The 14435-nt window shown below is 39.9% G+C and overlaps 1 protein-coding gene across 2 annotated transcripts in view; it reads left to right on the top strand.

Annotated features, from left to right (window-relative positions):
* Positions 1 to 1531: 1531 nt before the first annotated feature.
* UPRT (uracil phosphoribosyltransferase homolog) overlaps positions 1532 to 14435 on the top strand; it is a 28139-nt gene continuing 15235 nt past the window's right edge. For both annotated transcript variants that reach the window (XM_037139567.2, XM_037139566.2), the window contains exon 1: positions 1532 to 2058. In XM_037139567.2, the coding sequence (XP_036995462.2) occupies positions 1682 to 2058 (377 nt within the window). In that variant the 5' untranslated portion in view covers positions 1532 to 1681. The remainder of the gene's footprint in view (positions 2059 to 14435) is intronic.

The following is a 14435-nucleotide window of genomic DNA, read 5'->3' as shown; positions in this document are numbered from 1 at the left end:
GGGCACTGCTAGAGATTACAGCCCACTGGCCAGCCTGCTCCAGAGCAAGTTGGAGGAATCCAGGCCTTTGTGTTGCAGGGGGAGCAGAGAACCAACCTCCCTGAACAGCTAACTGCCCAGGACAGGAATGCTGCAGCTTCTGAATCTCAAAGCCCTCACCACACCTTGTTTATCAACCCTCCCCACACCCCCCGCCCGCCCTCACCCTTATAAAAAGTTTGGCCTAAAAAGAAAAGGCTAGATGGTCTGTTAGGGTATGAACCCACCATCTTCTCAGATTGCCAGGCCATCTGAATAAAGCACCCATAAAAGATTCAATCACTGTCATTGCTTATTGGGTTTGGTAGTGACAGGCAGCCCCAACACCAGTATCTTTTCCAGCTACAGCTTCTTACTATCCTGCCTCAGTAGTAGATCTCAAATGCTGCCAGAATCCCCATGGTAACTGTACAGTCTAGGGCCCAACCAATACAGATAGGGAAAACTCCAGCAGTCAAGCATACTTGGAAAGCTGCAACTTGTAGAATAGTCTAGCAGAGGGCAGATTCTTCAGCAGCTTGCTAGGCATATTTTACTTCCTCTATTGATTATGTGTGGGCTAAGAATAGTAATACTTTCCCTTCCACCTTTTAAGTTCTTCTGGCTAGGCTAATAACCAAATTAACAGAGATAGATTGACAGCAAATCAAAGTTTAATACACGTTCATGGGGAATTCACATAGGCATGATCATTACATGAAAATTCCAAAGACAGTAAGGTAACATTGAGTACATAAGACATTTTGGACAAAGGAGAAAAGAGGGGGAGGAATGGGCTATTAAATTTAAGAAGTGAGAAAGGGGAATTTACAGGTAGTCGAGGAAGAGTAGAACACACATGGCAAAAAAAATCCTTGATAGGCGGCTCAGAAACAGTGGGACGCAGCGGGTATCTCGCTCACTTGCCTGAAGCCCTCTTGTTTACCATACTGAATTCAAATTAGGTTAAGGCTACAACCTAAGATCTACTTCCTGAAGCAGATTCTCTGTCTGAATCTCCTAGGCAGGAAAGGGGGGCAGGAGGTGTCAAAACTTCTGAGTCTTTTTTTTTTCTTAATAAAAAAGCTTAAAATCAATGTCTCAAAAAGCAGCTTCAGAGTGGCAAAATTTTGGTCCCTTTGGTTGCATAGACAAGCTAACTGAAGAGCTAGTTACTGGAGTATAATCTCTCTGCCAAGACAGAAAACCTAAAAACCTGGGCCTTGTGTGTGCCATCATTTTATCACCCCCAACTCCTAGTTTTTCCTGACTTTACTGCTTATTCAAAGTTGTGCATGCAAAAATCCTCAGGGGGTCTCAAAAGGCCCTGTAACTAAGCAACCTTGGCCTCACCCAATCTGTCCCGCTGTTTGTGGGAACCCACACCACTGGAGTTAACTCAAAGGGTTAAGAAACAGTGTGCTGCAAAGTGGCAGGGAGAGAAACCAATAGAGTGCCTAGAAGGTCTGTACCCCTGGCGAGCTTGGCTGGGATTGGGTGTGGCCAAGTGGAATCTACGGAAGCCTAGAGGGTGAGAGGGCAGCTAAGGCTAGCGGTCGGAGGACGCGGTGATAATCCGGAGAGCACGTGAGCGTCCCCCGTTTCTCCCCGCTTGCCTTTATCCTTAGGAGTTGGTATTGCGGGGACAGCCCGGGTCCGGTGTATGGCCACGGAGTTACGGTGTCAGGACTCCATGCCCTGTCACAACCAACAAGTAAACTCTACCTCTACCCAAAGCCCTGAGGCGTCGCAACCTGGCGACCTGATCCCAGATCCTACGGGGGGAAACAGCGCCCTCAAAGCGAAGCCGGCTCTCCCAACCAGTCACGCCCATTCTAGCGTACCTGGGGAGGGGGACTCTAAGGCCTGCGCCGGCGCCAGCCTTGACTCGGAGAGCGACGGTGGCAGTGGCAACTATGACGCATCGGACCGCGATTGCCTTCCAAGGGACAGCCAACTCTCTTGGCAGACTGGGGCTCAGCTTAAACTGCTACCCATGAATGACCAGATCCGGGAGCTGCAGACCATCATCCGGGACAAGTGAGTCAGGAGCGGAAGGGGAAAGGGAGTTGGAGGGTCTCTCTGGAGGTGGGCAGGAATTAGAAGCAAAAGAACTAAGGGGTAATTTTCTTCGCCCGGTGAAACTGGCTTGTGGAGACCTGGGCAAGGAGGACCTTTTCTTTGAAGGGGAATGTCCCGTGACTCAGACCTACCGCTCTCTTTTTATCTCGTCCCACTGTTTAACATCACTTTGCGTTCTGGACCAACGAAGCCGTGTTGGTAGCCTCCTACTTTCTCTTTGTCTCTTCTGAGCAATGAGGAACCCTAAAACGTTTCAGGCAGGTAAACGCACCTATGCTGCCTGCTGCCTGTCCATATGGTCAATCTATAATACTACCCAAGGTTATATATCCTACTTCTAGTTACCTCAGGCTCACAAATAGAAGTAAAGCAATTTCAAGGAAATTCTGTTGTGCTTAACAAACCGTCTGTGCCTTTAGTGTTTGCTATTGCAGATATTATTTTCTCTAAGGTCTTTTAGTCGTGGTGTTGAGGTTTACTTGGTCACGTGCAAGCTTATCCACATCTTATCATGATTGTTTTACTTTTTAAAAAAGTTTTTATTTATCTTTAGAGGGGAAGGGAAGGAGAGAGGGAGAGAAATATCAATGTACCGTTGCCTCTTGTGCACCCCCTGCTGGGAACTGGCCTGCACCCCAGGCATGTGCCCTGACTGGGAATCGAACCACGATTCTTTGGTTCGCAGGCCCGCGCTCAATCCACTGAGCTACACCAGCCAGGGCTCAAGATTGTTTTATTACCAGCTGTTAGAATGCTGACTGTTTCCCGGTTTATGGAGGAAAGGGAGCCTAAAGGAGCCTTTGGCGCTCTTTCTAATCCCACAACCCAAGATAGTCAAAATTCCATGTTAAATGCTATTTTGAGATCTGAAAACTTATGTTGTAGATGGGGCTTCTCAAGGGATATATGTACCATGATGGAACTATAGCTGGCGTCTATATTGGCAGCACTTTAAATGAGTAGGTACTGCCTGTCTAAAAACTAATTTGGGAGTGGATGGATGCTTTGAGCTTTTAAAGTGACTAGGGACTCAGGCTGCCACTCCTTAAATCAGACTAGTATTTCTTCATACTGTTGTAATAGGCACCTAATTTGTTTCCCTGCTCCACGTTTTCTCTCTTCCACGTGCATTCACACATTACTGATCAATCTTATTAATGTACTGCTTTGATTAGGTAACGTCTTCTCAGCAGCTCTCTTCCACTTCTCAGAGCCTACCAAAGGCCAGGATCTAGCTTGCCATTAAAGAAAGCCCCTCTTCATGGTTCCCAGGAACTACTTTGAACCGTCTCTACCTCTGCTCTCATCTGGAATTCTTTTTACTCCTTTGCATATTCAAATCCTACCTATTCTTCAAAGTCAAGCCCAGCATTGTATATCCACCTCTGCTAAGAAGCTTTCCTTTAATCACTCTTCTTCTGCTGATTTTCCCTGGTCTTTTTGATACAAGATTCACTTTCAATTTTGTATATTGTTGTTTGTATATCGATGTTATCTCTTTGATTTTAAAGCTCCTTGAGGACAAAAGTTGTATCACTTAGATTTTTTTTATTTTTCAAGAAAATTTCCTTTAATTCAAATAACATTTTGATTTTTGTTTCATATTTTTTATGTTTGGAGATATTTTATTTAAAATTTATTATACTTTCTTTTTTTCTATATTTTTTATTGTTGTTCAAGTACAGTTGTCTCCATTTCCCCCCACCATTCCCCCTACCCCAGCCATCCCCTTCTCCCTCCCTTGATCCTACTCCCCTTTGGTTTTGTCCATGTGTCCTTTATAAATGTTAGTGAACCCCCCCCCCCCACTATCCCATCCCACCTCCCCTCTGGTTACTGTCTGTTCTTAATTTTGATGTCTCTGGTTATATTTTGCTTGTTTCTTTGTATTGTTGATTAGGTTCCACTTATAGGTGAGATCTTTTACATTTTGGAATTCCAACCATGCCTTTCAAATAATAGACAGTTACTAAATGGTCTTTCTAAAGCTCTTAAGAATTATATAGCTATGAAACTATACTAATTTAACTTTTAACGAATCCGTATTGAAAACTGCTGTGGTCATGTGATCTAATAAATGAAGTAGTGATCTTAAAATATAGGAGGCATAGGGTTGGTAGTTATGGTGAAGGAAGTTGAACTAACATCTGTAAGGCAAAGAAAATAGGATGATGATTCTAATTTCTATAGAGCAGGAGTTATGACTTTGAATCCTGAATCCCTCTGCACCTGTAGATGGGCCTAGGGGCTTTAGTAAATCTTTGGAAATCATCTGCCCAATGTTAATTTGTATGTGCATTTTTTAATGCTTGTTTTTATATAACATCTTTATTGAGATATAACTCACATACCATATCATGTGCTGTTTAAAGTGTACAACTCAGTGGCTTTTAAATATATCCATGGCTGTACAACTATCACAAAATCAATTTTAGAATATTTTCTTCACTCCAACAAGATACCCCCCCTACTCAGTCAGTCACCATTTACCCTCAACCCACCCAAAGGCCTGGACTGCTTTCTGTCTCTATTGATTTTCCTGTTCTGGACACATCATACAAGTGGAATCATACAATGTGTGGTGTTTGGTGACTAGATTTTTTTCCCCCATTTTCATAATGTTGTATCAGTAGTCAATTTTTCTTTTGGCTGAGTAATATTCCATTGTATGGATATACCACATTTTTTATCCATTCATGAAATGATATAGACATTTGGGTGAATTCCACTCTGAGGCTGAGTAATGCTGCTTTGAACATTTGCATATGTACCTTTTTTATAGGATAAGGTTTTCTTAAGATTTCATTAGATTTTACAAAGGGGTCATCATGACAATGTAAGAGTGAGCCATTACTATAGAACTTGAAAAGAGCAAGACAATCAGCATTCATGTATAACAATATCAATACCTGATTTCACTGTATCACTTAGCATGATAAACCAGGGTATAAGTGAAATCTTTTTTTTTTTTCTTCCGAGTTTGGAAGAAGACATTGGGATTCATTGTGAGCTTATGGAAGATGCTTAGCATCTCTGTGCTTCAGCTTTTATCATTTGTAAAATGAGGGTGTTGGCAGTATTTTAAGGAGTTCCTAGGAGGCTAAAACAAGACAGTTTACTCTGAACGTTGGTTATTAACAGTGAAGAACTGTGCCCATTTAAGGCATTTGAAGTCTTTATATTTGGATTTGTGCGTGATTCTGATTGCATTCATAATAAGTGCTGGTTTATTGAGCTTTTGGGAGATAGTAAAAGAAATTAAAGTGTATATACAGTTCACATTTTTATTTTAAAAATAGCACAGATTCTACATAATTTTTACCATGTATGATATAGTATGGAAAGACTCACTACAGTTTTTGATAACTAATTGATGCTTAGATATTTAGGCTGGAGGCAGTGTTTTAGTTTTGTTTTTGTTAGTCAAGTCTGTTAACAGAGGCCTCTGTTGCTTTTATCTTCAAAAACCAGCATCCCCCCTCGAAAACAAGACCTATTTCATTCCCTTTAAGGGGTTGGTGTAGGGTGCCTATAGTAAGAGGAACCATATTTACGTAGGTCTAGTTAGGGAAGGTACCATCACCTAATGGTATTCTGTCTTCCTCGGGGCATGTGATATAATATATGTGCACTGTGGGGCTATCTGGTAATAGATGACATTGGAGTACTTGTTATTCCTTTTATCATTTCTGGCTGTTAGTGTCTGTCTAGTGATGGGATTGCTTGCTGAGTTGATTTTGCCATTGGGAAATGGGTGTTAAGCCAGCTGGACTCCATGTTGTTGTAACTAAAAGCAGGCAAGATTGAGAAGATTGGACAGATTTAAATGTCTTTTATTGAAATTTGCAGTATTTGAAACATAATATGTTCAATGTATTATGGAATTTCAAGGAAATTCTCCTTCACTGGGAGTGCAGTAATCTAAAAACATCAGTGGTCAGATAATTTATTAATACTCAGTCACACATGGGTCACACCAAAGAAATGACGCCTTCATTTCCACATTCTACTGTTACAATGGATTAAGCCACACATACTGCACCTCTGGTCCTCTTCATTGCACTAAACCCAGCAAAATCTGAGTGTTAATGCCCTTTTCCCTTATAAGTTCATGACCCCACATTTCAGGCAATGCAGTATATTTAAAAGATGATCTTCCCTCTCTGTTGTTTTATTTTCTTTTCTCTCCCGAAACATTAAAGTAAAACTGTTTCATGAGCAGTTGCATATTTGGATATTTCCTGTATACTTGTTCTTGAAGGGAGTTTGTCATGGTCTCAGTTTGAAGTGTGGAGGAAAGTTAAACAATCTTAGCAATTTTAGTCTGTGAACTAGCACTATAGAAAGAGTGTGTTCAGTCTCGTGACTTTCTTTAGTCACCTAAAGTAAAGAGAAAAGTAACTTTATGATGGATAAATATCCAGTGCAGCCCTAATGTGGGTGGAGCCCAGTGTGATTTGAGTCACCTAAGTAATGTAATATTTTTTATATTTAAAATTATTTATTTATTTATTCTTAGGGGAAGGGAGGGAGAAAAAGAGGGAAAGAAACATCAGTGTGTGGTTGCCTCTCGTGCACCCTCTACTGGGGACCTGGCCTGCAACCCAGGCATGTGCCTTGACTGGGAATTGAACTGTGGCGACCCTTTGGTTCACAGGCCAACACTCAGTGCATTGAGCCACACCAGTGAGAGCATAATATTTTTAACCAAAGCTGTACATCTGAATTACTTGGGGATTCTTTTTCCCTTTAGTTTTTACTTCCCGTTCGTAAAGTAGTCTTGGGGGTAACCTGAACGCTTCCAACTTTACAAACACTTGGGTGACTGTGCTGCAGTCAGGCTGGACCTGTGGCTTCAGATTCAGGATATAGGCCGTGCCAGGGATTCCACACGCTAAACAGAACCAGCACAGAGAATCTGGCCTGGCATCACCCTGAAAGTGGAAGAATCTCAGAACTTTCTTCCTCAACTTGTACAAAACTAAAATGTCCACCACAGGAAAAAAAAAACTGTCACCTGAAAATTGTTTAAGACATGGACATGTTTTTGGTTTCCCTGGGTATTCCATGTGAATTTTCCAACTGGCTTTTAAGCCAGGAGGGAGGAATTCACCTCTCTAACTATACATACTTCTGTTATAATATTTATTGGACATATCCTAGTAATGTCTTGTGAACTAGTCTGGACCCCAGGGAGGCAGGAAGAAGGTCTGGCATGTCACAGTACCTGGAACATAGGGGTATTAATGTTCCAATCATTATAAAAAATAAACTTACGAATGACTGAGTCCTCGACTCTAAAGGAAAAGGATAGTTTCTCTTCATTTTTTACCTGGTTTTTAATGTTTACATTGAACTCTGCTTTTAGGTGCAAGTTAATAATTAATGTCACTATTTAATAAGCTTTTAAAGAAAGTATGATGGGTTGTAGCCTTGATGACTTGTACCTGGCAGGTAATAAATACTTTTCCCCCCTAACTTTTCAAGTCAGATTAGGTTGGCTCTAAGTATTTCAATGGGGGTATGTTTTTATGAGAGTGAAGGAAGGAGAAGGAAAATCATTTATAAATCATCTGCATACCATGACCAATATTGAAGCTAGTCAATGATCACATGATAACAAAATAGCTATGGAAATACAGTTTATGTATTTGGAGCTTTCACTAAACATTAACCTTAAATGAAACATTCCTTTGGTTTTAACCTGCCAAAAAAGATTTTATGCTCCATTTCCCTTTCACCCATTGCTTAAAAAACAAAAACAACACTCCCTTACATAAAACCCTGCACTATTTTTTGTTATATTTGAGATAACAAAAAATCTCATCTCATTACACAACTGTCAGAATGGCTATCATCTGTGTAGCCACCAATGGTAAGTGTTGGAGAGAATGTGGAGAAAAAGTAACCCTGGTGAACTGTTGGTGGGAATATCAGTGGTGCAGTCACTATGGAAAATGGTGTGGAGGTACTTTAAAAAGTTTAAAATTGTAGGTGTGTGAGGGGCAACCACACATTGATGTTTCTTTCCCTCTCTTTCTCCCCCTCCCTTCTCCTCTCTAAAAATAAATAAATAAAATCTTTTTTTAAAGTTTAAAATTGTAAATAACACTGTAATAAACATACAGGTGCTTATATTCTTTCAGATTACTGTTTTAGGTTTCTTCAGATAAATTCCTGGAAGTAGAATCGCTGCGTCATAAGGTAGTTCCATTTTTAATTTTTTGAGATATCTCCATACTGCTTTCCATAGTGGCTGCACCAGTCCACACTCTCACCCACAGTATAAAAGGGTTCCCTTTCTCCACATTCTCACCAGCACTTGTTTGTTGATTTATTGATGATAGCCATTCTGATAGGTGTGAGGTAATATCTCATTGTGATTTTCATTTGCATTTCTCTGATGATTTAGTGATGTTGAGCATCTTTTCATATGTCTATTGGCCATCTGTATGTCCTTTTTGGAGAAGTGTCTCTTCAGGTCCTTTGCCCATTTTTTAATTGAGTTGCTTTTTTTTGGTGTTGAGTTTTATAAATTCTTTATCAATTCTGGGTATTAAACCCTTATCAGGTGTATTGGTGAGTATAGTCTCCCATTTGGTAGGTTGTCTTTTTATTTTGTTGATGGTTTCCTTTGCTGTGCAAAAACTTTGTAATTTGATATAGTCCCATTTGTTTATTTTTTCTTTTGTTTCCCTTGCCTAAAGAGATATATCAGAAAAAATAATGCTACATCAATGTCTGAGATTTTACTACCTGTGTTTTCTTCTATGGTTTGGGTCTAACTTTTAAGTCTTTAATCCATTTTGAATTTATTCTATTTGTTTTTGTGTGTGACATAAGAAGGTGGTCTATTTTGATTTTTCTGGGTGTATCTGTCCAATTTTCCCAATACCATTTATTGAATAAACTACCTTTAGCTCATTGTATGTGCTTTCCCAAGATCTGAAAGCAGGCCAAGTGTCCGTCAGTAGATGAATAGATAAAACAACTACGGTACATAATATACAATGGAATACTACTTGGCCATAGAAATTCTTCACCTATGTAAGCCTCCCTACTTTCATCACTTTAATAGTGGTAATAATAGAATCTACCTCTTGAGGTTGTCTGAGGATTAGATGAGATAATGCCCCAAAAGTGCTTAATACTTGGCACCAAGTAGGCTTTTAATGAACGATGACCTGTGGGAAAGAAAGGATATATATATATATATATATATAATATTCAGTATCTGCTCTAACATTTGGACCTCTTTAGAAAAGCTTTATAAATAACTCTTTGTATACTTGGTATATACATACATACATAGAGGGTTGTTAAAATAATTTTTGTAGAGAAAAGGAAGGATTGTCAAGTGTATTCTGAATAGGGAGAAGTAGCAGAGAGTAATCAAGTGGGAATTTCTGCTGGAAAAATTGAAGCTGTAATTGTGAAGTTTAATAAGCAGAAATGTCTTTTTAAATTTTTAAAATAATTTTTAGTCAGGCCCTGGCTGGTGTAGCTCAGTGGATTGAGTGCAGGCCTGCGACCCACATGATTGCGGTTTGATTCCCAGTCAGGGCACATGCCTGGGTTGCAGGCCAGTTCCCAGCAGGGGGTGCATGAGAGGCAACCATACACTGATATTTCTCTCCTTCCCTTCCTCCCTAAAGATAAATAAAATTAAATTAAAATATTTTTAAAAAATAATTTTTATTCATCTATAAGTACAGTTGTCTCCATTTTCACCCCACCACATACCCCTGCTCCACCCATCCCCACCTCCCACTCTCGTACCTACCCCTTTTGGCTTTGTCCATGGGTCCTTTATACATGTTCCCTGATGGCCCTTCCCCTGTTATCCTCTCCCCCTCCCCTCTGGTTATAGTCAGTTTGTTCTTTATTTCAGTGTCTCTGGTTATATTTCACTTGTTTGTTTTGTTGATTAAGTTCTACTTATAGGTGAGATCATATGGTATCACCACCTGGCTTATTTCACTTAGCATAATGCTCTACAGTTCCATCCATGCTGTCGCAAAGGATAGGAGCTCCTTTGTTTCTGCTGCACAGTACTCCACTGTGTAAATGTACCATGGTTTTTTTTTTTATCCACTCATCTACTGGTGGGCACTTAGGTTGCTTCTAGTACTTGGCTATTATAAGTTGTGCTGCAATGTTCATAGCAGAAATGTCTTTTAAATTTGAGTTGGGAGGGTCTATAGGTGGAACACTCATACCCTACCACAATTACCCCAAACTGGCAGAGATGTGCTTTTTATCTCCAATAAGAAGATTATTTTCTACTGTACTGCTCCATGAGGAAGAAGGAGGATCATCTCCCACCACCTGCTCGGCCAGTGGAAGACTCAGCCAGTGAAAAGCCATTGCACTTTGAACTCCCAGTTTCCTCCATTGGACTCTTTGTTTGCCAAGGCACCTCTGAACTTGCCTTTTTCTCTGTAAAAAAAAAAGTTTCTCCCCTTTATTCTCTGACCTTGGTATGGTTTGCCTGTAGACCACGTCCTGAATTGCAATTCCTTGTTGTTCCCAAGTAAACCCAGTTTGTTGGAGAAATATCAGGCAGTCTGTTGGTTTAAGATCAACATTATCTTCCACCAACTAGGGCATCCCTCTAGCAGCAGCAGCACTGAGGCCTAGTAAGAAAGAGGGCAAAGATTTTTACTTGAAGTCTTAAATTTGTAATATTTTTAAAAACATTCCTGACAGGAACTTCCAGCCAAGATGGAGGTGTAGGTGGAAACACTGTCTCCTTGCACGACCAAGTTTAAAGACAACAAAATTTTAGTTAAAAAAAAAAAAAAACCGCAACCAAAACATAGAAAATTGAACAATACTGAAGTCAGACAACAACAAACTGTTCAGCCAGACCCGTAAGAGCGGTGGAGCCAGCGGCGGGGGGGAGGGGTGGGGGGTTGCACAAGAAAACTTGGTCAGATGGACTCAGGCGCCCACGGTTGCAATGGGTGGACCCGGTGAGTGACCCAGTGAGCAACTGTCAGACCCAGTGAGGGTGCAGGGGGGTGGGTTGTCTGTGGTCCCGCATTTGTGCGCAGATAGACCAGTGAGGGAGTGGGCGGTGAGACAACTGGACCGAGCAGGCCCCACGGCAAGAGACAGCAGAGGGGACTGCCATTTCCCCGCTCTGACCCTGCCCCCACATACAGCGTCACAACCCAGTGACCTGGGTGGCCCTGCCCTAGTAAACACCTAAGGCTCCGCTCCTCATAATTAACTGCCCTGAACAGACCAAAAATGGCTCAGGAAGATCTCAAAGCCCCAGCGCCCATAAATCTAAGTGACAAAGAAATAGCAAAACTTTCAGATGCACAGTTCAAAACACTGGTGATCAGGATGATCACAGAACTGGTTGATTATAGTCACAAATTAGAGGAACATATGAAGGCTAAACTAATGGAAATAAAATGGTGATTTGACTTCCAGTATGATTCTCATTCTATTGTTGTTTAAGTGTGAATGTCATTTTTTTTAAAAATGGCTGCCTTTGGCTTTCATTTTGTTGCTACAAATGTGTGACACACATTTCGGGGGAGTATCCAGAAAAATATATTCTCAGATATGGTTAGGTCTGCATTGTTAATCTGGGTTGGAGTTTGTACAATTTAAAAGTTGCTCAGCTTAATATCAATTAGATTTCTATGCTCTGAATTATGAGTGTCTGGATATCACTATTTAAATATTTTATATTTGGGCCCTGGCTGGTATGGTTCAGTGGATTGAGTCCAGGCCTGTGAACCAGAGGGTTGCTGGTTTGATTCCCAGTCAGGGCACATGCCTGGGCTGCAGGCCAGGTCCTCAGTTAGGGAGCAACCACACATTGATGTTTCTCTTCCTCTCTTTCTTCCTCCCTTCCCCTCTTTGAAAATAAATCAATAAAATCTTTAAAATAAATAGTAATTGATATTTGGTTACTTCGATATATTTTAGGATATTCCAGGGGTGTGTGTTAGTGTGTTTGTTGCTTTGTAATAATTTTACATTAGATTTTATCTGGAGCTGTTATTAGATAGAGGATGGTTAAAATGTCTTTGTTTCTAGTATGAGAAATTTCTTTTTAAAAATGGTTTTAAGACAAATTGAATAGAGTTACGATTTAAAGCAAAGTGCATGGGATTAATAAAACCTAGGGTTTGGTTTACAGTAAAACACCTTTATTAACAAATGCTTTAGTCCAGTGTTGGGCCTAAAGTAGGGGCTCAGAGAAAATGTGTAACTTGATTTGATTGATCTAACAAGTAAATATCTGCTTTATGAAGCTTAAGTGTGAAACAGTGTTAAGGATTTAAATGTGGATATTGAAAACTACTGTGGGTTTTTAAAAAATATAACAAACTTACTGTATTCTGGTTGTACTTTAATTTCTAAATTGATTGAAAGTAAACAGGACCTTCAGTCTGTCTAAAACAGTAGGAAATAGGTTAGTAATTACTGTTTTTTTAAAACTCCTCACTGGAGGACATTGTTTTCATTGCTTTTACAGAGAGAGGAAGGGGGAGAGAGAAACATCAATGGAAGAGAGAAGCATTGATTGGTTGCCCCCTATAAGCAACCAGACCAGGGGTTGAACCTGCAACTTAGGTATGTGTCCTGACCAGGAATTGAACCTGCAACCTTTCAGTTACAGGAGGACGCTCCAACTAACTGAGCCACACTGGTCAGAGCTAGTACTATATTTTTCTGTGTATAATGCTCACCCACATTTTGGCCCAAACTTTCAAAAAAAAATCTTTTGTTTTAATTTTTTATTTCAGTTTTTTTATATTTATATTTAGAAACAAAATCAACTACTATATTCCAGTGTATTATCCAGTGCATATGGATATCATTAATTGTTTTCTAGAGTTACACTTTTTTTAAATTAATTTTATTTAGTTATTTTTCAAGTACAGTTTTTTGTCTATTTTTCCCATCCCAGCCTCCCCCACCCCTTGCTCCCCACCTCCCTCCCATTTCCACCTGCCTTAGTTCTCATCCCTGTGTCCTTCCTATTTGTTCCTCCAAATCCCTCCCCCTTTTAGAGTTACACTTTTAACACATAGCATAAGTAAAAGAATTAAAATATGTAGCCCTGGCTGGTGTGGCTCAGTGGATTGAGTGCCAGCCTGTGAACCAAATGGTCACCTGTTCGATCCCCAGTCAGGGCACGGGTCAGGGTTGCAGGCCATGTCCTTAGTGGAGGGCATGAGATGCAACCACACATCAATGTTTCCCCCCCCCTCTCATTTCGTTCCCATCTCTCTAAAAATAAATAAATAAAGTCTTTTAAAAAGAATTAAAAACACTTATATATAGATACAGAATTAGTACTGCCCATGTATGTATAATATGCATCCTTATTTTTCCCTCAAAATTTTTGGGTGGAAAGTACACATTCTACACAGCAAAATATAGTGATTACTGTTTGTAACGGATGGTTTGGAGCAGTGGATGTTTTCATTGGAAGTCAACTATATAGAGATGCCAGTACATATTAGTTTAGTAGGTACCATTTTTGGAATGTAGAGAAGGTGATTATTATGTGAAAGGTATCAGCTAAGGCTCATATTTTGCAGAAGAGTATAAAAGGTGTTAAAATATCTGATTCCAAAATAAATTAATAGATTTGTTCAACTGCGAACACTTAACCTAATATAACTTTTCTATGTAATAAACTTATGTGTAATTGTTCAGAACTTTCAATCAAATATTTCAGATGTGTTCCTAAGATATGTTACTGGACATTTCTTTAAGACCAATCCAGACTTTTCTTTCCTATTGAAAAACTGTTCTGGCTAACTCGACAACTCTGTACTCATACAGGTCTAGCAAATAGGACAGTAGGCTTCAGTGTTTATTGTTTGTTTGTTTTTTTTTTGTAGTTCCCTGACTTTTTCTTTCCCAACAAGCATGTTATAAAGATCAGTTGCAGAAATGAAAGGTGCTAGTGTAGTAGTATGGTTTCGTTTGAAAACCACAGTACATAATATAGAGCCTGTTTTAAGTGGGCTCTCTGTGTATGTAGTAGATATGTGTAAATAGAGATTTTTGAGTTTAGGGAATATATAAATATTTAGGGACTATAAAGAATACAGACCTATATTCTTGCTATTGCTCAATTATGGTCCATATTTTAGAGACTAATGGTTACTGAACAGGACTAGTGTTCATCCCTTTTGGCACACAGCAGAGCCAAACATTGAACACCCAGTTTTGCAGTGGTGAAAGTACAGTCACTTTATTTGCAGAATGTTAAGCAAGGAGGTTGGAAGCTGTATCATTTAAAGCCAAAGCCAGCATAATGACTTAACCATTCAGGGCTTTTAAGGGCAAAAACC

This window comes from Artibeus jamaicensis, unplaced genomic scaffold (assembly GCF_021234435.1).
Source record: "Artibeus jamaicensis isolate MK-2021 breed Jamaican fruit bat unplaced genomic scaffold, CSHL_Jam_final contig_240, whole genome shotgun sequence".
NCBI lineage: Eukaryota > Metazoa > Chordata > Mammalia > Chiroptera > Phyllostomidae > Artibeus > Artibeus jamaicensis.
Note: the sequence above shows the minus strand (reverse complement) of the source record. Positions and strands in the feature narration are given on the sequence as shown.